This window comes from Saccopteryx bilineata, chromosome 5 (assembly GCF_036850765.1).
Source record: "Saccopteryx bilineata isolate mSacBil1 chromosome 5, mSacBil1_pri_phased_curated, whole genome shotgun sequence".
NCBI lineage: Eukaryota > Metazoa > Chordata > Mammalia > Chiroptera > Emballonuridae > Saccopteryx > Saccopteryx bilineata.
The window spans coordinates 140168146-140191481 of NC_089494.1; the positions used below are offsets into that span (position 1 = coordinate 140168146).

At 45.4% G+C, this 23336-nt stretch overlaps 1 protein-coding gene and 1 non-coding gene across 23 annotated transcripts in view; both read right to left on the reverse strand.

The window, feature by feature from the left end:
* Window positions 1-23336, reverse strand: part of KIAA1217 (KIAA1217 ortholog) — a 623712-nt gene that overhangs the window by 44276 nt on the left and 556100 nt on the right. For 18 of the 22 annotated variants that reach the window (XM_066233561.1, XM_066233566.1, XM_066233573.1 and 15 more), the window contains 3 exons: window positions 8050-8151; window positions 7483-7532; window positions 232-398 (listed from right to left, as the gene is read on the reverse strand). In XM_066233561.1, the coding sequence (XP_066089658.1) occupies window positions 232-398; window positions 7483-7532; window positions 8050-8151 (319 nt within the window). The remainder of the gene's footprint in view (window positions 1-231; window positions 399-7482; window positions 7533-8049; window positions 8152-23336) is intronic. The other 4 variants (XM_066233574.1, XM_066233559.1, XM_066233557.1 and 1 more) reach the window with 1 other exon arrangement.
* On the reverse strand, window positions 2966-3041 carry TRNAI-GAU (transfer RNA isoleucine (anticodon GAU)). Its single transcript has one exon. It is a non-coding gene; the product is annotated as a tRNA-Ile (tRNA).

Sequence of the window (23336 nt, forward strand, 5' to 3'; positions counted from 1 at the left end):
AGTGGTTGCACATTGACTATGGCTGCACCGGACAGCTCTAGGCCCAGATGATGTGGGCAAGGGAGGAAACCAGGACTCTATGGTTCTACCATTCAGGTGTTCAGCTGACCCTCAGGAAAGGACAGTAAAGGAACCCTGGACAGGCGCTGTGGGGCTAGGGGTGTGGGAGGAGAAGAAGGCTGATTTTGAACAAATAACATTGTAGATGTCCACAAAGGACACCGTCTGTACCTGGACCTGTCGCATCTGCTGCAGCTGAAGCCTGAGTTCGGCCACATTCCGCCTCATGTCCAGCAGGCTCATGTGGATGGCCGAGGTGCCGGCAGGCAGAGGCTGGCTGGGTGGCCCCGAGGACTCCAGGGCTGTGAGAGTCTTCCCGCCAGAAACATGGGGAGTTCCTATGAGAAAAGAGCAGCAAAGAACCTCAGAGAGCCAGGAAGAAAAAACTCCAGACTAATTCCCATCCCCAAACATCTGACTTGGTAACTCTAAAAATTTCCATGTCCTTCACTGTGGAAAAAATTTTTTAATTTATGTTTTTTCACTAAATGGCAAAAATAAGGAATTAAGTTTTAAAAAATTATGGAAACTCTGCAATATTCTAGCATATGGTCTGTAAATACCATGTTCTACCTGTCTATCTATATATCTTTTATTTATCCATTCATTCATTTATTATTTATTTATTTATTAGAGAGAGCTGAGGAGAGACAGACAGGGACAGACAGACAGGAAGGGAGAGAGATGAGAAGCATCAACTCATAGTTGCGGCAGCTTAGTTGTTCATTGAGTGCTTTCTCATTTGTGCCTGGGGGGGGGGGCTGCAGCTGAGCCAGTGACCCCTTGCTCAAGTCAGCGACCTTGGGTTCAAGACAGAGACCTTGGGTTCAAGCTAGTGACCATGGGATCATGTCTATGATCTCAAGCTCAAGCAGGCGACCCTGTGCTCAAGCTGGTGAGCCCGTGCTCAAGCCAGCAACAGCAGGGTCTCAAACCTGGGTCCACAGCGTTACAGGTCAATGCTCTATCCACTGCACCGTTGCCTGGTCAGGCTACATGTCTTCTTATACACATGTTTTCACAGAGAAAAGATTAGATGTATGCATAACAAAATATTAACAGTATCTCTAGCTGTTGGTATTCCATGAGTTTTATACTATTTTTATATTATACTTTTCTTCTATTTTTAAATCTGCATAGTGAATATCTGTAATTTTATAACAGAAAAATAATTTTAAAATACTGGGCCTTCACACAGGGTGCTTCCACTACAATTTCCTGCAGTTAGATGCATCCCAAGAACACACCCTTAGCTCTGAGCAGAGATCTAGCTGATCATTGAGCGGAAACCACTAAGAACTGAGGAGTCCCCGGATCTTCCCAGCCTTCTGACCAAAAGAAGGACTCCTGCCTCATCTCCTTCAGCAAGAAAAGCAGGTGGAAGGTGAGAATTCTTTAGGAGAGAAATCAAGGCAGCAGACATTCTTCCACAACAGTTTTCCAGCTGCCATATACTTTGGCTCTGGGAGTCCAACTTAGGTGAGCCTCATGTATTTGATAAATTCAACAGGGAAGGAAGGACCTGATCCGACCAAGTCTGCTTAAAAAATTCCTCAAAAAAGATCTCAAATAGCACTTATGGGATGAACAAGGTACTTGAATCAAAAGGAAGCGCTATTTTTTTTAAGGACAATGTAACTCTATGGAACAGGCCACCAGAGTAGAATCCTCATCTCTCTCTCTCTCTCTTTCTCTCTCTCTCTTTCACACACATACACACACACACACACACTTCTAATGGGGCTGTTAAATTCTTTCCTTCAAGCACAAAGTGGACTGTTTGCCATGGGCCAGCCTGGCCTCGCCCACAGAACCCTGGAGCGGTTACAGTGCGGTGGGCTCTCTTCCCGGGTCAGCTCCGCGCCGGCCATGGGAAGCGGTCCTTTCCAGGCACACACGCAGCTGCTGCCCTGGGCTCCAGGGCCGTGCCAGTGTGCGCGCAAGGGAGTGCGTCATGGCAGTCCTATTGCTTGGCCTCCGCAACGCCAATGGGGAAGTGACGGCACAGAGCCCTCACCCTGACAGAACAAGTCCCCCCGCTCTCTCACGGTCCCCTTGGAAAGGTAGATGAACACACCAGAGAACACTGTAAGGATTTCCCAAGGAAACCAGCAACGTAGACAGTGAGGTTTTTGTTATTTTATGAACTTAACAAGCTACTACCATCAACACCATGGCTCTGACCAACTTTTGGCATCTCCCCACCCCCACATCAAAATCACCCTCATAAAAGCAAGATTTGCCCTGTTACTGTGCCAATAATAAAGGGCTACAGCGAAAGGACACACAGTAACATTTCCAATAACAGCAGCATGTCAGCATTACCAGCACCCTCAAGGTAAAATATTCTGAGGGCATCATAATACATAGGAAGTTTTTCTTTTTAGAATTGGTTCAGTTACTTTATCATCACTCAACCCCTCCATTTCCTCACATTCTGAGGGCACCGGGCACCTCCCTGACCTCCTGCGTGGAAAAGAGGCCCGGGTCTGTGCACCATCTGTTAGAGCTGAATGCAGGTAACTGGTTTAAAAATTATCTTCACAACCAAATTTTTTTTTTGAAATCTAAATGCATTTGTTTCTTTGTTTTTTTTAAAAAAATAATTAATTAATTTGTATCTTTCCGAAGTTAGAAGCAGGGAGGCAGACAGACAGACAGACTCCCGCATGTGCCCGACCAGGATCCATCTGGCATGCCCACCAGGGGGTGATGCTCTGCCATCTGCAGTGTTGCTATGCGGTGGCTGGAGCTATTCCAGCACCTGAGGCGGAGGCCACGGAGCCATCCTCAGCACCCAGGCCAACTTTGCTCCAACGGAGCCTTGGCTGCAGGAAGGGGAAGAGAGAGACAGAGAGGAAGGAGAGGGGGAGGGGTGGAGAAGCAGAAGAGAGCTTCTCCTGTGTGCCCTGGCTGGGAATTGAACCCAGGACTTCCACACATCAGGTCAATGCTCTACCACTGAGCCAACTGGCCAGGGCCCTAAATGTATTTGTAAAAATGTCTTCATCTATGACCTCTTAATCCACCAAACTTGCTCTCTAGCTTCATCATTTATGCAATGGGTCTTTAGAGGTGGGTAATGGTCCATTGTCAACCCGACAGATACTCCCTTGGTGTGACGCTGAGCTGGGTTCATCATTTTTTCCTTTTCAGTCAACTTGAACTTTCCTGTCTCTCATCTTCTTACCTCTCTGCTGCTCCATCTTGGCCAATCTCTTTTCTAATTTCTTCCTTGGCCACCTTTTAAGACCCTGACATGTTCTATCCTGGGCCTGTTCCTTCTCTCACTTGCCAAGTTTTCCAGGGAGGTCACCTGCACCACCACCACCTGCCAAGGTCCCGTATCTTTATTTTTTTTTTAGAGAGAGGAAAAGAGAGACAGACAGATAGACAGACAGACAGGAAGGAAGAGAGATGAGAAGCATAAACTCATAGTTGTGGCATTTTAGTTGTTCACTGAGTGCTTCTCATATGTGCCTTGACAGGAAGGGGGTGGAGCTGAGCCAGTGACCCCTTGCTCAAGCCAGTGACCTCAGGGTTTCAAATCTGGGACCTCAGTGCCCTAGGTCAGAGCTCTCTATCCACTGCACCACTGCCTGTCAAGCAGGGCCCCTGCATCTTTGTCTCCAGCATATAATTCTCTTCAGATCCTCACACGAGGACTTCATGTTGCTGTAGGACTGTCATCTTCCCTGACCTCTTTTTGTCTCTGTAGACCTGTTCTTAGCCAGTAGCACTATGAAACACTTGTTTAAATCAGAAACCTGGAAATGATTCTCAGTATCCATTTCCTAGTTGTGTGACCTTGGTTGAATAACTTAACTTCTCTCTCTCTCTGTTTCCTCATCTGTAAAATAAGTATAAGGGTTATTGTGTGACATAATGGAATTAACATGTGTAAACTGCTTAGCCTGGTGTCTGGTACAGAGGGACCCCCCCCCCCCAACTTCAATCAGCTGTGATTATTATTTCTCTTAGCAGAGTGAGCAGGAGGAGTCTCTGACAGCCTTCCCCCCACCCCCACCTGCAGTGTCAGCAAGTGCAGAAGGCTGGAGGTGGCAGCAGTAGGCTGAGATCTATAGGCAGGCACCCTGAAATCTATGCATGAGCAGGATGTGGTGGGAGGGGCCCTGAGTGACAAACAGGTTGACTGGACCTGGGATCTGGTCTCCACACCCACATGCAGGGTGGTCACATCCTGCTCCCAACATGCACAAAAGAGTAAGGAGAGTAACTGCATTTTGTCCTCAGAAGCACACTCCCTTCTGTGCACTTCACCCTTTCCAGGCACTGGCCTTCCTTTCTGCCACCAAATTACTTTTAGGTAATTATTTCAGTAGAGTATATCTTACTATGAAACTTATTAAAGGCAAATTTGATGCAGATTTACTGTATCCTGTTGCAATAGAAAGAACATAGGTTTGAGAGTTGGCCAGACTGGCTGTGACTCTTACCAACAGTGTGGCTAACATCTCCTTTATAGGACTGTGTGTGTCACGTGATATAATAAACAGTATAAAATGCATAGTATGCCTTTTGAATGGGAGGTTCCTGCTATTGTCTTATATCCACAGCATCAAGTATTCCTGAAGTAACAGGAAGTCTCGATCTTCCTTTTTCATCTAGCCTTGCACAAAGGAGCCCTTCAGCTTCTGTATAATTCCATGGACTTGTCTACAGACCAGGCATAACACTTCTTGTCTTAGAGCTTGCTTCCTTGGATTCTGAAAGAACTAATATATTTTGTTCATTGAACAAGGCTGCTATGGCGACAAAAGCCCTGTGGACCACATCTAGCCCTGACACATGAGAATGAGAAAGACCAAGCTCAGCAGAGGTGTGGGGGAACGGATACTCATGCTTGTGGCCGGTGGCGTCGCAAGTTGGCTCAGCCTTTCAGAATAGAACACTGGAAGTGTGTTGCCAAAGATTCTCAAGTTTGACCCTTTGGACTTACTGATATCACTTTGGGAAATACATTGCAAGGGAATTACACCTGCCCTTTCCCCCATGCTCCAAAAGAAACCCATACAACAATATATTTACAAATTTTTTCAAGACAAATAAGTGAAAAAATTATATATCTTTAAAGGGACCAGAGCACATAACATTAAAAAGAATGAGAAAAATGATAGGTGGGTGGACCACGTGATGGGTCACATGTGTGGAAGGGAGTTCAGTCTTCTTATCTGGAATAGGGAATAAGGAACATAAGCCAGGAGCTAATGAGTTCACTCATGAAAAGCACCCAGAACAGTGCCTGACACATTGGAAACAGTCACTGAGTGTTTCTCATTATAATGATGATAACAACGATGATGTCACTAAAAGTGAAAGGAATAAAAGGAGAAAACAAAACAGCATGTACATATTGACTAGAACAATGGTATCAGATACTAATCATTTCCTAAGTAGAATCCAGGGAATAGAAGGTTTTAGTGCTGAGCAGTTTTCTTCTGTTTCCCCCAACTTTAATTGACATACCATTGTGTAACTTTAAAGTATACAGCATGTCAATTTGATACACTTAAACATTGCAATATGATTACCACAAGGGTATTAGCTACCACAACCATCATGTCACATGCTTACCACTTCTTTTTCGTGGTGAGAACATTTAAGATCTACTCTGATGGCAACTTTCCAGTATACAGTTCAGTACTACTATCTTTGTATAAACACAATGCTCTGCAGTAGATCCCTACAACTTATGCAATTTCCAACTGGGAGTTTGTACTTTTTGACCAACATCTCCCCATTTTCCTGTCCGCCAGCCCCCGTAACCACCATTCCACACTCCCCTTCTATGAGTCCCATAGCTTCTTTTTTTCCCGTAAGTTCATAATAGATCAAAAAATAAACAAGTGAAAAAATATCTTCGAAACAAAGTAGCACTTGTTCTGAAGACAAGCTTAACAATTTCTATGAAATGATTCTCTAGCTGCAGCCAAGGTCATTGATTAATTCCTGGGTAAACCAACAAGCCCCATGAGGACCGGGAGTTCTGGGAGACCAGTCCTGAGGCTTTACCACTGAGCTGCCTATACTTGGCCAGTGGGGCACCGGGACCAACTTAGGTCCCAGCTGAAGTCCCAATTTCTGTCAACTCTTCCACACTGCACAGCACTCTGTGGTTTCCCGCATTTGGGGTTTCACCCAATTTGCCCCATGCTTCTTTCTTCCTGTGTAACTCAGTAGTTGAACCTGTCCCTTGGAATGATTTCTATTTCTAAACCCACGAGAAGGAAGACCTCATATTTTTGAGAGGGGCTTGCCTTGAGCCTGTAAGGTAAGATGTATATCAAGCATACCTGGATACTAGGAAACTCCATGTGGAATTTAACTAGGACCATTGTGGGGGAATCCTGGCATTTCAAGAGTGGGCCCTGATCCACAGACACCTTCTCCCACCTTGACCATGGGGGGCTTCCCTTCTCCTCATGCAGTCCCATGCTGCACCAGCCTGAGGCCCTCCCCACTGTAGAGCCTCCCAACAGCTTCCCTGTGCACCCAGAATATTCTCTAAACCAGGGGTCCCCAAACTGCGGCTCCCTGAGGCCATTTATCCGGCCCTGCCACATTTCTGGAAGGGGCACCTCTTTCATTGGTTGTCAGTGAGAGGAGCATAGTTCCCATTGAAATACTGGTCAGTTTGTTGATTTAAATTTACTTGTTCTTTATTTTAAATATTGTATTTGTTCCCGTTTTGTTTTTTTACTTTAAAATAAGATATGTGCAGTGTGCATAGGGATTTGTTCATAGTTTTTTTTATAGTCTGGCCCTCCAACGGTCTGAGGGATAGTGAATTGGCCCCCTGTGTAAAAAGTTTGGGGACCCCTGCTCTAAGCTTTTTAGCATGGATTTGTACACACCTCTCCTTTGTCCTAGATGGCTCGTCTCTTCCCCTCCACTTATCTAAGTCACAGTCATCTTTCAGGTCTCTGTTTGTGTTTCCTCCTCAAGTAGTGTCCTTGGTCTAGGCTTGACCTGTCCGTTAAACATTCACCCTGCACTTCTGCTTATACTCAGCACTCATATAATTACTTGCCCCATATCCTTTTTTCCCCGCAGGATTAGGGGTTCCAGGCAGGCAACATGTCAAGACCACTGTCCGTGCCTGGTACCAGGCGCATCTATATTCGTTGGATGTTTTAGCCAAATGAATGAATGAATGAATAGTGAATGAACAAGTAAGACTGAAGGGAGAAGAAGGAAGGGCTTAGCGGCACCCCCTCCCCGAATAATGATGAATCCGGAATTGCAGCATTAGGCAGGAAAGGTGTGACAGTGCAGGGCATTGTCCGGGAAGCCTCTGAAATCACACTATATCACCGACTTAGGGAACGGTTCTATGCTTCTGCAACAAGCAGAGCTCCTATGGGCAGCCTGCAGGCCTCCTGGGGCCCCAAGAGCACTTACCTGCACTATCTGTGTGGTTCTTACAGGCTGTGGTTTTCATCATTTTCTCACTGAATAAAAGAAAAAGAGAGTCAGCTATACAGTTTCCAAAATGTCTTATTTTTAGCCCCCCCTCCAGTCATTATTCTAAGCAATGAGCAGCGCGTAGTGATGGTATCAAGCAATGAGGGTGTTTTTAGTATCAGCACCACTATTGGCCGGGATGGAAAAGGCTTCCCAGGTGTGCATCTGACACTGCTGGTGCAATGCAGCAGGTGGGCACTCATGACTCAGAGGACAGTGGATGCGGAGACGCGTGCATGGCGGCTGCGGGCGCTGCGCAGCAGTCCAGGAGTCCACATGCACTGGGAAGCCCATTTACCCTTCTGGGGCCAAAGTGTTATCTTCGACCAAGAATTACCAGAAGAAATAAACAAACAAACAAACAAACAAACCATGATTCAGAGATGTAAATATTTTCAGCCTTGAAATGATTACAAGAAAACGGATTTGAATGAATGAATTTTCTTAATGATTAGAGAGAAACAGATTGAATTATTTTTCATTGGTTTGCTTTCTTCTTTTTACCTAGATGCATCTCTATTACTTGTAAGAGGCCCTTTAAAAAGCGCAGACTGAACAAGGCCAGTTAAACTGGCAATCTGTTTCTCCATGGCTTGCATCCTCTCTCTGTAAAACAAGAGAATTGTTTGTTAAAGCTTTATTGACTTGCAGACTGGTTTGTCCAGGTGAATGACCACTTGAGGGTCATAGAAGGTACCACCTAGTAGTCCATCAGAGCACACCCCAGCCTGGCTCAGGGAATGTGGAGGACCTGCAAATGCCGCTGAGCTCAACAATCAATGATCAAAGTTTAGTATTAACCCGAAGACCTCCGTGCAGAGACACCGCCCAGGCCTGCAGAGGTCTCCTGGGAACAGAACAGTGTCTCCCTTGGAAACAGCTATGTTTGTGTTTCGTGTTTTTCAGCCTTTCTGCCCTCCTACACCAGCGGAGGCCCAGACCAGCTGTGGCCCAGTGTCCCTGGCTTCTGAGCTGTACCCCTCAGGCAGTGAGCTGATGACTGGTGTTGGTGTCAGTGTTTGTTGTGTGTGAGGTAGAACTGTTTCACCGTCTGAGAGCAATAGCAATAGATGTCTCTTAAGACCATGAAAAAATATGACTAAAAGTAATGTCTGCTTCAGACATTGGGGGTGAATGAGGCTCAATCTAACAACAGAGGAACTTCAACCTGGGCCTCACAGGACCAAGCAGAAAAGCAAATACCCTTGACAACCTGGTCATCTGAAGGCATAGAGGAATAACTCCCCATCGTCTGCTGTACACAGACACTGCCCTGCCCTGTTGGGGCTCTGGAGAACTTCATCATAGTTCACCAGAGGTGGATTAAGGTCGGTTGAGGCCCTGGGTGCAGAAGAAAACATTAGACCCCTTAAAAAAGAGAGAGACAGGGAAAATAAAAATACATGTTAACCATATTTTTAAATAAATTAAAAATATTTTGTACTATTAATGTTAAAATTGCACATATGAAACCAAACTTGGTGTCATTAGAAAAAAGTGTAAAGTTGGGGTTTTGCAGGGCCTCTCAGAAGTCGAGGCCCAAGGCGCATGCCTGGTGCGCCCGCTGTTATATCCGCCTCTGCAGTTCATGTGGCTCACACTTCTGCACCGCAGACAATGGCAGTGTATCCCAGAGCTGTTATTTTCAGCACATTATACAAACAATATCACGTGTGACTCACTCCACTAGCAGGGCACAGGCAGCATCGCACACGTCACAACGTGCAAATTCAGTTACACGTGTTAAGGAGTTTAAATCGGTAAGGGGAGACAGGGAGGTCAGTGTGAAGAGTGTGGGAACCTCACCCCCATTGTGCCCCAAGTGCAGGTGTCCCAGCGTGAGCTTGCGGCGGAGAAGGGGCCCTAGTCCTCACTGCGGTCCCAGTCCCACCAACCTGCACCGTGTAAGCAATGGTGATTCCTGGGCTACAAACAGCATAGCCACATACTGTGGCTTCCACACACAAGCTAACTGTTTTATCTGGTGTCCAACGGAAAAAAGTCACGGTGGTCGGTTCTTCCCTTGGAAATCAGTAACTGTTTACATAACTCATTGAGAGATGTAATATCTGAATCTCAAACTCCATGGCAATCAAGAGGACATTCAAGGGTAATGTCCAAACACACTTTCTGGCCTTGCATTCTGCCTTTGGAACAGAACCCTTAGTGCCATATGAACAGTTACAAGCTCCTGACTTCAGATTCCATCCATTTTTTTTAGTTTAAAATGGACGGTTCTGTCACAATACCGAGTTTCTTGGAGTCATTCAGTCTAGACAGTTAATGGTTGTAAACCCACTAAGGAAAAAGGAACAATTTAGAAATAAACAGTGCGATTGCTCCGCTCCAATAGTGTGGGAAGGAGAAATCTCAAGCAGTGAGCGTGGATATGCATCTCCGTCTTTGTGCAGAGACTTGCCACGTGCTCCCAGGCGCAGCAGCGAACGCTAAAACCCTGAGCTGCGTAGCCTTTCCGCTCACACCTGCATCCCTGGTCTCCTCTCTGCCACACACAGGGTATGTGCCAAGGAGAAAAATCAGTAAGCAGCTCCACTCAAGAAAGTGGGTTAGTAAATACCCAATGGGTATCCCAACTTTATCCAGTCACCATGGCACCTCAGAAGTCAATGGGTGGTGGCTGATCATGCCCCCTGCCATGTGGAAGACACCAACTCACACAGATGGGCTCTTGGGAAGTGAGTGACTTCCACGGGGACCCGCTGAGTACGGGGCAGAAGCTGCCCAGTTCTCCCCATGATAATGCTGGAAATCAAACTCATGACCCTCGGAGTCGAGGTGCTGTCAGAGCTTCCTTGAGATAGACTAGTTTCCTGCACTTATCCAATCCTAGACAAAGGCTTTCTTTCATTTTCTTAAAAAAAGCAGCACAATATTTTTTTGTGTCTAGACGGCTTTGGTGAGGAAGCAGCTTGATGGGTTCCATGAAGCTGGAGAGCGAGGTCGGAAGGTTTGCAACAACCTAACTACACACAGATGGCAGTACTACTCACAAATGTAAAAGATAGGTGAGTCTACGACAGTGGAAAACAAGTGAGACTCTGATAAGAGGGAAGTGGCCCGACACGCACTCTGAACACAGTCCTGCTTAGGGCTAATTCAGTGTTCTTTCTGATTCCTCTCTCACCAACAACTTTTTTATCTTGTTTAAGCATTAAAAACCAAAACAAAGCATCTGGATCATTCCAGATTCAGGACATTGATCTGCAAGTGATTCATCACGGCAGTTCAAACTGCACAACGTTACAGCACAGGTTGGGTCGTCTCCATGCAGGCATCCACAGGGTGGCACTTCCCTTAGCTCAGTGGGTTCTTGGCTGTCTGCTGTGCTTCGCAGACAACGGCTTTAGATTCAGAGAAAGATAACTTCCTCTCCTTGCTCTTCAGGGGTCCTGTTGACATAGTTGCAGAACTTCTGGGGTAAGAGTCTGGAGGCTTTGAAGGAAGCGCCCTGTATTCCTTCCAGGTGTCCACACTCTTGGCTGCCCTTCCTGCATCTGTGAGAATGGAAGTTAGTGCTTCCTCCAGGCTCTGTCACTGCTGGGCCAACAGGAGAGAAACACAATCTCTCAGAGCCTTGAGAGTTCAGGACGCCTGAGCTTGACAGTCGAGAGAGTAATTCTCTCCCACTGCCCAGGGAACAGTGGGTCCTGCATGTGGCCCGAGGCACTGAGCACACGGATGGCACACGCGTGTTCCACAGTCTCGGCCAAAACCCCTTTATGAAAATACAATCCTTTAGCACATGGGAATGAGAAAACTTCTCCTCTCCTATTTAATTATCAAAGTGTTTCTGGTTTCAGGATTCATTTGAGGGAGATTATCTGATTTATAAAATCATAAGATTGTCTTTCCATTTCATGGATGGTAATCTGGAAATAATTTAATGGGTTAACTAAATTACAGCAGCTGGAAACTTGTGCAGCCTTTGCCCATGACGAAATGTTATGAAGTATGTTTTAATGTGAAAGGGGAAAAAAGCGAAATGCAGTGGGAGAAGAGAAATGATACACGACCCTGTCATTTTATTGCAGGGGCAATTTTGTATAATAATTGTCAGAATATTAAAGCTGCGTAAGCCCTGGCCGGACAGCTCAGTTGGATGGAGCATTGTCCTGAAGCACAGAGGTTGCTGGTTCAGTCCTTGGTCAGGGCACACACAGGAGCAGAGTGATGTTCCTTTCTCTCTTCTCTCTCTAAAATCAGTTTTTAAAAAATACGCTTAAGCTAATTCTTGCCAATATTGCTGGGTTTAAAGTATTACAGGGCTGGTATAATTACTGTAGAAAAGATGGTTTAAAAGTGATTTCATAAACCATTTTCTCTCATTCCATAAACCTTATTTATGGGATTAGTATGTGTGGTTAACTCATCATGTAGTCCCGTAAGTCAGCCTGGATGAGTGACTCCTCGGGCCCAAGCATAATATTAATAAAAGTTAAAATCCAAACCCAGGGAAGGTGCTGATCCCAGTATTAACATTCCTGCTGCTGCAATGGCTTTCCTGCACCCCTGTCTGTCTGGAAGACACGCAAAACCCAAACTGTGTGCAGTTTTCAGAGAGAGGAAAAAAGACTGAATTTGAGGGAATATTTTCAGCCAGTAACTCCATTTACACAACTTTTTGATTCAAGTTTAACCTTCAACATTTTTTGACCACGGACCTGTCCTTTTGTTCTGACCGAGTTCTCATTAAACCTGAATTAAGTCCTTATCATTGCCTATCTGAGTAAATTAATGGCTATTAAAAGACAAGTCAAGGCCATAACAAGTACGAAACTGGTAATTCCCCTTTAACAAAGCCCTTAGGCTGTGCTTTTAAATCTCCAAGAATGAGGGCTGGGAGCTGGCTGAAACCAGCCCGAAGAGCTGGTAGGATTGGTTTGGCCCCCCAGTAAGATCATCCCCCTCTGAACCAGTTACTAACTTTGAACCCGGTGGTGCAGGACAGTCAGTAACAAGAGCAGTAACCAGGGCTGGCTTTTGGGACTTTCTCATGTTCCATCAGTTCACTTCTAGTTCTGATACTTTGTGATTTTTATTTTTTGTTCTTGCTCGTCTCCTTTCATCTCTCCCCACCCCCCAGAAAGTGATGAATGGCTAATACCTGATCAGCAAATGATTTTGAGCCCGTGAGCTGTGCCAGGCGCAGGGCAAGCTGCCGCAGACAAAGCAGGAATGAGGTATCCTCATTAAGCAGTTCCCTCCTTTCACAATGCTACTTTTTTTTCCCCTAGGAAAAATCTAAGAGAACTAAACCTTTTAGTTCTTGGCAGTGCCAAAGGCATTTTCCAGAACTGAATAGTGGACAGGCTTAAAGCTAGGCTACGTCCTTGTTTGCTCATGCCCTGACGATCTGGAATGATGGGGAAAACCCCAAAGTAATTAAAGATGATGTTTTCAGATGACTTCAACAGAGCACTGGAATTCAAATTATCCGGACTTGTGGTAAAGCTTCAAATAGGATTGAGTCCCAAATTTTCAATTTCTGCCCCACTTTCACCTATTTGTGAAAGATATTCTTCCAAAACTCCCAACAAATATAACTTACTGAGTTATTCAGATTTATCAAAAACAAGGATGGAGCTGAGGCTCATATTTTGTGTGCATTAGGACTGTCTCCTTACCCCAGTATACCCTTAAAGGTAAGGACCATTTCTTGCACTTCTCTTGCATTTTCAGTCCTTAGATGAGGACTTGGTACACTGAGAGTCGTTAAGTAATATCATTAATGCCCTGGCCAGTTGGCTCAGTGGTAGAGCATTGGCCCGGCATGTGGATGTCTTGGGTTCGATTCCCAGTCAGGGCACACAGAAGTGACCATCTGCTTCTCCACCCTTCCTCCTCCTTTTCTTCCCCCCTCCTCCTCCACTGCTATGGCTTGATTAGTTTGAGCATTGGCCCTGAAGATGGCTCTATGGATCCTCTACCTCAGGTGCTAAAAATAGCTTGGTTGCAAGCATGGCCCTAGATGGGCAGAACGTCAGTCCCAGATGGGGGTTGCCAGGTGAATCCGGGTCAGAGCTCATGCAGGAGACTGCCTCTCTATCTCCCCTCCTCTCACTTGGAAAAGAAGAAAAAAAATTAAAGTAATATCATTCATAACTCTGACCTTAAAGGCTACTGTTTGTCCTTCTGCCCACTGCTCATGGAGAAGGAAGACTGAGTATGTTCTAAGTTGGGGTCCCCAAACTACAGCCCGCAGGCCGCATGCGGCTCCCTGAGGCCATTTATCCAGCCCCGCCACACTTCCAGAAGGGGCATCTCTTTCATTGGTGGTCAGTGAGAGGAGCATAGTTCCCATTGAAATACTGGTCAGTTTATTGATTTGAATTTACTTGTTCTTTATTTTAAATATTGTATTTGTTCCCATTTTGTTTTTTTACTTTAAAATAAGATATGTGCAGTGTGCACAGGAATTTGTTCATAGTTTTTTTTATAGTCCGGCCCTCCAAAGGTCTGAGGGACAGTGAGCTGGCCCCCTGTGTAAAAAGTTTGGGGACCTTTGTTCTAAGTTCTCTATTGCCACTTCATTCCATTGTCTGTCCAATGCTCAGCATCTCCCCCACTTCTGAATTCTGAATTACTCATCTGTAAATTCCCCAGTGCCATTAGAGACCAAGGCTAAGATCATCCACACCCTCGTATTCCCAATTACTTTGTACAGGTTCAGAAGTTGGACAGTGAAGTAGACTGACAGGAAAAAAAATTGATTAATTTGAAAAAGTATTGGAGGAGAGCTCTACAGATATGCAGGACCACTAGAAAAATGAACAGGTGTGTCCCAGACCAAAGTAAGCCTGAAACATCACTGGAGCAAAAATGAGGAAACTGAAGCTGTTATCCATCTGGCACATGGTGAGAAGGCAGGGTTCTCTGGAAACGACAAGTGTGCTGAGAACACAGACGGCAGCAGGTAGAGGGGAAGAGCACCGGTGGGAGGGAGTGGAGGAAGCCACAGGCATGCGTCTGCAGGAGCTGAGCGGGGCTGCCGAGGACAGGACACTGTGCACATCATTCATTCGTAGGATGTCTATGAGTCGGAGCTGATTCAGTGGCACATAACACACACCAATTCCCTACCAGCATCTAGAAAATCCCTCACACCCTTGGATGACTTCAGCTTGGGAAGATGGCCTCCTGTCACCCCAAAGGGCATCATCCCTTATAGCTTCAACATCCATGTTGAGAACCTTTTTAAAAGTTTGGCATTATAGGCCCTGGCCGGTTGGCTCAGCGGTAGAGCGTCGGCCTGGAGTGCGGGGGACCTGGGTTCGATTCCCGGCCAGGGCACATAGGAGAAGCGCCCATTTGCTTCTCCACCCCTCCCCTTCTCCTTCCTCTCTGTCTCTCTCTTCCCCTCCTGCAGCCGAGGCTCCACTGGAGCAAAGATGGCCTGGGCGCTGGGGATGGCTCCTCGGCCTCTGCCCCAGGCACTAGAGTGGCTCTGGTTGCAACAAAGCGACGCCCAGGAGGGGCAGAGCATCACCCCCTGGTGGGCAGAGCGTCGCCCCCTGGTGGGCGTGCCAGGTGGATCCCAGTTGGGTGCATGCGGGAGTCTGTCTGACTGTCTCTCCCCGTTTCCAGCTTCAGAAAAATACAAAAAAAAAAAAAAAAAGTTTGGCATTATAGATCCTCAAGCTCTTCCTTCACAGACATACTCTGACTTTCAATTTACTTGGTTATCATTTTCCTGTCCAAGTCAGAAACTCCAAAATCGACTGTGGAACCCTCTAATCAGGCAAACAGATTTTTCCCAAGTCAGGAAACAGACCATGACCAAAGCAAAGGTGTTTACTGGGAAAACCTCTGTGTTTTACTTATGGCCTATGGAGACGCACATCGAATGACGAACGTACAGAGGCAGGCAAAGAATGGAGCCCCATTTACGGGGATCTGGGTAGGGGAAGCTATATCTAATCTTCATAAATTTACCAAGGCATTGAGAGAATGAGAGTTTACAGTGAGATGTGAAGAGAAATGCTGTGGAGATGATGGTATTTCCAGATTCCTCACATAGTGTAACTGCTGCGTCAGGTGATGTTTGATGACCAGTAAGTTCAATTCCACAACTGCTATTGAGCACTGTGACAGCCCTGGGGGTGCATGCGGCCAATCTTTCCTAGGTCACCGGCTTGCGGGGACTGAGCTCAGTGGGCCCAGGAGGCTGGAGCCTGCAGAGCGTGGGTACTCCTTGTGGTCTAATGGTTCTGGATGGCAGAGTCAAAGCAGTCAGCTGGGAGCAGCTACTCCTCCTCAGAGAAAACTTTTTAAGGAAGCTAAAACATATAGCAGGATTGAGCCAGAGGGAGAAGAGGAAGAAGACAAGTAGAACAGAGTGGTCTAAATAAGCAGAGCTCCAGGCAAAAGCAGAAGCATCAGACTAATGACATTTATGGGAAGCAGGTGACCAGGAACTAACTTAGATTTGCGCTGACTGCAGAAGTGGGCGGGGAGAGCGTGGGAGGACCAGGTAGGAGGTCACTGAGACAGATCAGGTGAGAGCGGTAGTAGCTTGGACCAGCATGGGGAAGCAAGGCAGAAAGGAATGACTGAGCCAGGGCATCTTTGGATACAGAACTATCTCTGGCTGCCCAGATGTGGAATGTGAGACAGTGACCAAGATGACACCAAGGCTTTTGACCTAAATAGTGGATGAAACTGTCATGTGTGAGATGGTTTCATTTGGACATGCTCAGTTGAACTTGACCAACAGACATCCAGGAAGAGATACAAATCTCTACTGATAAATCACTTACTATCTCTGCGTCTCAGCTCCCTCAACTGTCAAACCAGGGTAACAACTGCCTTCCCTGTCCCCCAGGCTGTCATCCTGCAGAGACATGGGGAATGAGGGCAAGCGAGAAAATGCACGTTACAGGTGCGGAGGCTTCCTTCTACCTCTTCCCCTTCACTCACTCAGCAAACATCTCCCTGCCTGACCAGAGGTGGCGCAGTGGATTAGGTGTTGACCTGGGATGCTGAGGTCCCAGATTCAAGCCCTGAGGTCGCTGGCTTGAGTGTGGAATCAAGACATGACCCCATGGTCACTGGCTTGAGCCCAAAGGTCGCTGATTTTAAATCTAAGGTCACTGGCTTGAGCAAGGGGTCACTGGCTCAGCTGGAGCCCCCTATCAAGGCACATATGAGAACACAATCAATGAACAACTAAAGTGCCACAACTACAATTTGATTCTTCTCATCTCTCTCTCCTTTTTGTCCCTCGCTAAAAAAACAAAATAAAACAAACAAAAAAAAACCCCCAAATATGTGCCTGGCATGGACTGTGTGTCAGGCACAGTGGCAGACGCTGGGGCAATTGCTGTGAGTAAGACAAAGGGCTTCTTGCCATCATGAAACTTATATTTTACAGGTGAGGGTAATGGTACAGCAAACTAAATATAGAATATACACTTCCATATAAATGCACATATATTATTTACTTAACCATACCACTGAGTATGTGTGTGTGCATATGACGGGTGCTGGGGAAGGGCCCCCCTGGAGCAGATGGTGTGTGATGAAGCCCTGACTGACATTGGCAAGAAGCCGCCCAGGTAGACAGACGACTGCTGGACGAGAACAGATGCAGATTCCCCAGAGGCAGGAAAGCCCCAACCAAGTTCAGACGCAGGAAGCCAGCGTAGGTGGGGTGGAGCGTGTGGCAGGGAGTGTACAAGGCGGAGTGAGCGCTCCGCACACAGAGGAAACAGGGCTCCCGCCTCTGTTAAATACGGTGCCATGCTCTAATGCCCATGCCTGACACCACCGCGCCTGAAGTCCTGCTCTACTCACACTTCTCAACTCCCACGATTTTCTAGTTGTAGGAAACTTATCTAGGCCCCATAGTCTTCTTTCCATTCTAATTCAATGATCTTGACTGAAGCAAAAGAAGAAAAAGAAAAGAAGTAAACAGCAGGTCAGGCCAGCAGGTCAGGCCAGCAGGCTGGGCAAAGCTGGCCACGCCTGGCCCGGGCTCCCGATGTGAAGGCACCACCTCGATTTCCAGCCTCCTGACGGCCTTCTGTCCAGCACAGCAATTGCTCCTGAGAACGCTCCAGGTGGCCTTTACTTAATTTCACAACTCCCTTCTGGAAGGCTGTTCTGGCTGGGACCAGAATACAGTCCCAAGTCAGGCATGAGGACAAACAGTCCTCAGAACTAAGTGGACACCATTGCTCCTTTCTGCAAGGAACAATAGGTTCACAATTTCATGTCAATGAAGAATCTTATTTATAGAGAACTTTCTGGCTCAGAAAAGGAACAGAACCCTCCTAAGGTCATGGCTACTATCTTGTTCTGGCAAAAGGCATCAAGGCTTAGGGAGGTAGGGTCCCTAAGGAAACAGCTAGTTTACCTGCAGAGACACCTGCACATCTGTGCTCCCTGCATGGCTCCGAGCTGCCCAACCAGTGACTCACCAGGTGGGTGAGGCCCTCCTCTTCCCCAATGACAAGAGTCATCCCTCCCAGGGCAAGCCTATACCCTGCTTGCTAAAATCACCAACTTTGCATTTTCTTTTTCTTCCCTGAGGGCAGTTTTTAATAGTCATGCTCTGTAAGTGACAGCTCATATTTTGTACTGGTACAAAGCAGTATGAGGAGCTGTTTGTTCAGGTTCTCGCTGCCTGAGCACTGGCCTGTAATTTACCACCCCATGGGAGAGAGTGTCAGAGCTGTGGGGAGACGGTGGTCCCAAGGGCATTGTGAGACTAGAATCCCTAGATCCAGAAACCTGCTTTGGATCTGTAGTCTCGGCACGGACTCAAAAGAAATACAATAATGAGTGTTAAAGAAAAAGAAGGGAAACATTTCCAATACTAGGCGTCTCTCAAGTGTACTTTGATTTTGTCTTCTTAGACACCTGTGCTTGTTGGAGGAGTTAGGATTCACTGCATTTATTATAAGGACAAGAAAATACTGAGAGCAGGAGAGTGAAAACATCACTTGACCGGTGGTGGCTCCTGTCAATGGACCTTTGGGAAGTCTCCTGTTCTCCTTCTGTAAAATCCCTGACCGGACTCTGACGATGGACAGGGAGGGAGAGGAGGGACTCCTGCAATGTACCTTGCTCCTATGAGTGTTGTGGGCAATACTGCCTTTTTAAGACCTGCAGTTTTTGAAAGTTCAAATTCATACTTAGACCCGACCACACACACACATACACACACACACACACACACACCCTCTTTAAATTTTATTTATTCATTTTTGAGAGAAAAGAGAGGAGGAGGTGGGGAGCAGGAAGCATCAACTCCCATATGTGCCTTGACCAGGCAAGCCCAGGGTCTCAAACTGGTGACCTCAGCATTTTAGGTTGACTCTTTATCCACTGTGCCACCACTGGTTAGGCCTGACTCTAATTTTGAATAACTTCATTCATGAAAAACGAAGTCCAAAATTCAAACAAGTGCAATCTCCATGGTCTTCAGAAGACAGAAGGACAACTCATCCTAAAAGAGGCTAAAATGTTGCCTGGACATCATGAGCTCCCAGGAGTATCCAGCTGCTGGGCTGTTCACTACTTAGAGATGCATCTTCAGGCTGGGTAGAACCCACATGAGTCCACATTGAGTCTTTCAAGGAGGCTGAACCTGAAAGAGGTTCCAGTTGGCAAGGAAAGGGGTTTATCTGAATCTCACAGTATTTAGATTCCTTTAGTTTAGTTTCTGGTTTCAGACACAGGGCATTTGATTGACAGCACCTCATAAATATTCAAAGAGGATACAAGAACATATTTAAATTTCATCTAATTAGTGACAGATGATGGCTTTTCCTTTTGAGAAACTGAAGTAACACAGACTTTGTGACAGTCATTCCACTGGTATTTTTGATAGAATATTCTTTGTATAAGAGGTGGGATATCTTCAAATTTTGTCAGGCGGTTAAGTATCATGTTTATTAGACAGCTGTTGCCTGAACTCAGCAGTTAAGAAATGACTAGCAAATATTACTTAACCATGAAGTTTATATTCCTGTGACAGAAATAATAATTCATCTTATCGGCCCTTCCTTGACTTCCAAGACAGGCAAAACATCATATCCAGATGTCACTTTTATAGGCACTGTGATGGTTAAGATGAAGCAAATTTTGGCTAAAGATCAGTCTGACTCCCCAAACGGTATCTTTTCGTTCTGTAATACATATCCTTTAAAGTCTAGTTCACCTCCACGTGCCCACGAAGGTTCCCAGACCAGAATAAGTTCAAGAGGGCTCTCCCTTGTCTGAATTCATAGCAATTACTATCTGTATCACTCCTTTGGAATTAATTATGTACAAACAGTCCCCAAATTAGGCTTGGAATTAAAAATTTACTTGTACTTGCATTATTTAGAACTTGGAATAAATGGTGGTTGAATTTCCAGCTGGTCCCAGAAGCATCTATAACTTTCAATGTATTATTAGTTTTATCATTATTCCTTACTGTTTTCAAGAAAAACACGGCCTGACTTTCCAGCCGGCCCTAGAGAAGCTGGGGACAGAACTTCTCCCGAATGGAGCTGTGGATCCTGGGAGAGCCACTTCTCCTTCTTAGTGACTGGACATGACCTCCTCCCTTCTCTGTGCTTCACTGGAGACACTGTCACTGTCAAAGTGACAAGAAGAGAATTAATGAGCATCACCCATGAAGGAAATCCTATTCTGAGGCTGTTTCTATAAAACAGTTATTTAGGAGGCATTCAGAGTTTGGAAGCTTCCTATACTTAGTTGTGGCTTAGCTTATATGTTTATATGACAATTATAATGTTTTGTGATGGTCTTCACAGTTTATCTTCCAGGTACATGAGGACCACACAGAAGTTTCCTTGTGTCCTGCAGAGCATCCAGCCCACAGTGAAGCATATAAGAGGAGCTTGAAAAACACTTATTGATCCATAATTAGAGCTACATGGAAAAGCAATGGAGACAAGATCTGAAGGAGTCAGGCACTATTAGGCATTAAAACAGGTAACCTAATCATCTCAGCTTCACCTGGTTAGGCGTCTTCGTCCTCAGTCACACAGCTCAGGTGCCTTTTTTTTTATTATTATTATTATTATTATTATTATTTTGTGACAGAGACAGAGAGAGTCAGAGAGAGGGACAGATAGGGACAGACAGACAAGAAGGGAGAGAGATGAGAAGCATTAATTCTTCATTGCAGCACCTTAGTTGTTCATTGATTGCTTTCTCATATGTGCCTTGACCAGGGGGGCTACAGCAGACTGAGTGACCCCTTGCTCGAACCAGAACCTTGGGCTCAAGCTGGTCAGCTCTGCTCAAACCAGATGAGCCTGCGCTCAAGCTGATGACCTCGGGGTCTTGAAGCTGGGTCCTCTGTGTCCCTGTCTGACGCTCTATCCACTGCGCTACCTCCCGGTCAGGCTCAGGTGCCCTTTTAAAAGAATGTGTTTATCCAAGATGTGCAACCCTGACTACTCCCCTGAAATGGACTTAAAATGGCTTTGATAGTCTAAACATTCTAATTTGGATCCCAAAGCCCATCTGATTTCATTCTCTGTCCACACTTAGTTTTACTGTCTCCTGTAATCCCCTCTCTTGCTTTATGGCACCCTTCTTGGTATTACACTCACAAACAGTTCTTTGTCCTAGCCAGCTCTGTGTAATCAGCTCTGTTTGATAATACTTAGGAGGGTGCTCACTCTGAGCACTTATGAGATAGCAGGAATGGCACAAGGCACTTAATTATAATTTCTTCTTCCACCCTATGACATCCTGTTACTACCATTCTTATTTTACAGATGAACAAACTGAGGCATGGCAAGATTTAGTAACTTGTCAAAGGTCCTAACTGCTAGTAAGTGTTAGAATTGAGATTTGAACCCAAGCAATCTGACTTTGGAGTCCACGTTCCTAAACACTGCTTGTCACTGCCTCTCAATAAATGGTTGATAGCAGATTGAACTGAAGGTGAGGATAGCAGGTATAACAATAACAAAGTTGACTTACCAAGAAGTAAGAACAGGACTGTAAAATTGTCAAGATCTGTATTTTTATATGTCACAATTTATATTCCTGAAGTGTGAGGTATTCTTCCATTTCTCTACTGCATTAAGTAGAAAAAGTCCAAATCTCCTTTAGAGCAGTGCTTCTCAACCAGGAGCATTTTATGCCCCAGGGTGCATTTGACAATGTCTGGAGACATTTTTGATAGTCATGACTGGGGCAGGGTTGGCTGGGGTTGCGGGTAGCGTACTACTGGCATCTGGTAGGATAGAGGCTGGAGATGCTGCTAAACTTCCCACAATGCACGAGAGACTCCCACTCCAGATTGTCAGGCCCCAAATATCAATAGCAAACAAGAGAAGAAAACCTTGCTTTACAAAGATGCCAAATCTAATTACTTAGGATACCTCTGATGTGGCTCACTCCTGACGATACATGCCAGAGATGAAAAATAATCAATCATTCTATTTTAATCATTCAGATCCACCTTTCTAGAAGGATAAAGCATAGTTTAGAAAATCTTCAAAAGTCTATCAGTCACTGTGAACGTGTTTAAATGACATGAATCTGAATTTAGACTTTCACTGAATCAACTGCTAAACCAAGGATGCACGCCACCCCTCAAAGCTATAGACACAGGAAGATTTAATCCTCATAAAATGAGGAAATGATGTAAAATGATTAAGAACAGACACAAGCTACCAGTTAGCATGTAGGCTTCCTCCTGTACACAGAGTTTTTTCTTTTCTTTCTAACTGCCTCAAGACAAGAGGTTCTGTTTCTTCAACTCTACGGTGTTTTAAAAATCATAGCGGCTCTCACGTGGCTTCTCTTTCTCCACATATATACATGCCCCGACAGGGCAAGAACGTGCTTCGCTGTGAACTTGTGACTAGTTTGAAGAATTTAAAAGCTACTGTAGGTGCAAAATGGTAAGATATGATCTTAGTGCAAGTTTACCATGTTTTGAAAAATATCACATTAGGTGTAATCTGTTATACATTTGGAAGGAGAGTTATCAATCACTTTAAAATGAGCAACCTTGAATTTAGAGTGTTATGTCAATAAAGATACTGCACATTATATGACCCAAACTATAAACAGAAAATAGCAAAACATAAATGTCCTAGAAATTTACAATTATTAAAGGCTATGTTATGTGCCATGAACAGAAATAATAGTGGTATTTAATGAAGTAGTTTTATAGCCCAGAGAAGACAGGCTCGTGCACTGAGTTATCTGTCACACACTGTCCCCCTGGGGCTCCCCAGCAGTCACAGGGACCCACTCTCTCTCAGAGTCCAAGCTGGAGGGAAGTCATCTGAGTAAAACCATCTCATCACTCAAGATCGTTTCCTTTTCTTCCTAGAAGCTCAGACATGAAGGTTGCTATCCTGAAGGTCAAAGCAGTTGTAATCTGCTCCTCTACCCCAAAGTCCATGGTCATCTCGGAAGGAGAGCATTACTAACATACACGTTCTCCTACATACACTCTGTTTTCCAGATAGTCTATGTCTAATTTGCCAGTCCTCAATGCTCTGTGGAACCATGTTTATAATGAAAGAGATACCAAATTCATTAAGTCAAGGCACATGACTAAATATGAAAATCAAGATGAAATTACTTTGAACTCATTTTCAAGTCAATAGAGCTGTTATGAAATCATGTGCCCTGGGGGGGGGGGGAGCTACCATTGGAAGTTTCCTGAGTACAGATGGAAAAGAAAAAATTTTCTCTGGGATTTCAAACATCCTGCAGCTATTCAGACTATGTAACAGAAATGCTCTTCTTTACAGCGTCTGAATCCAGCCATGCCCAAAAGAAAG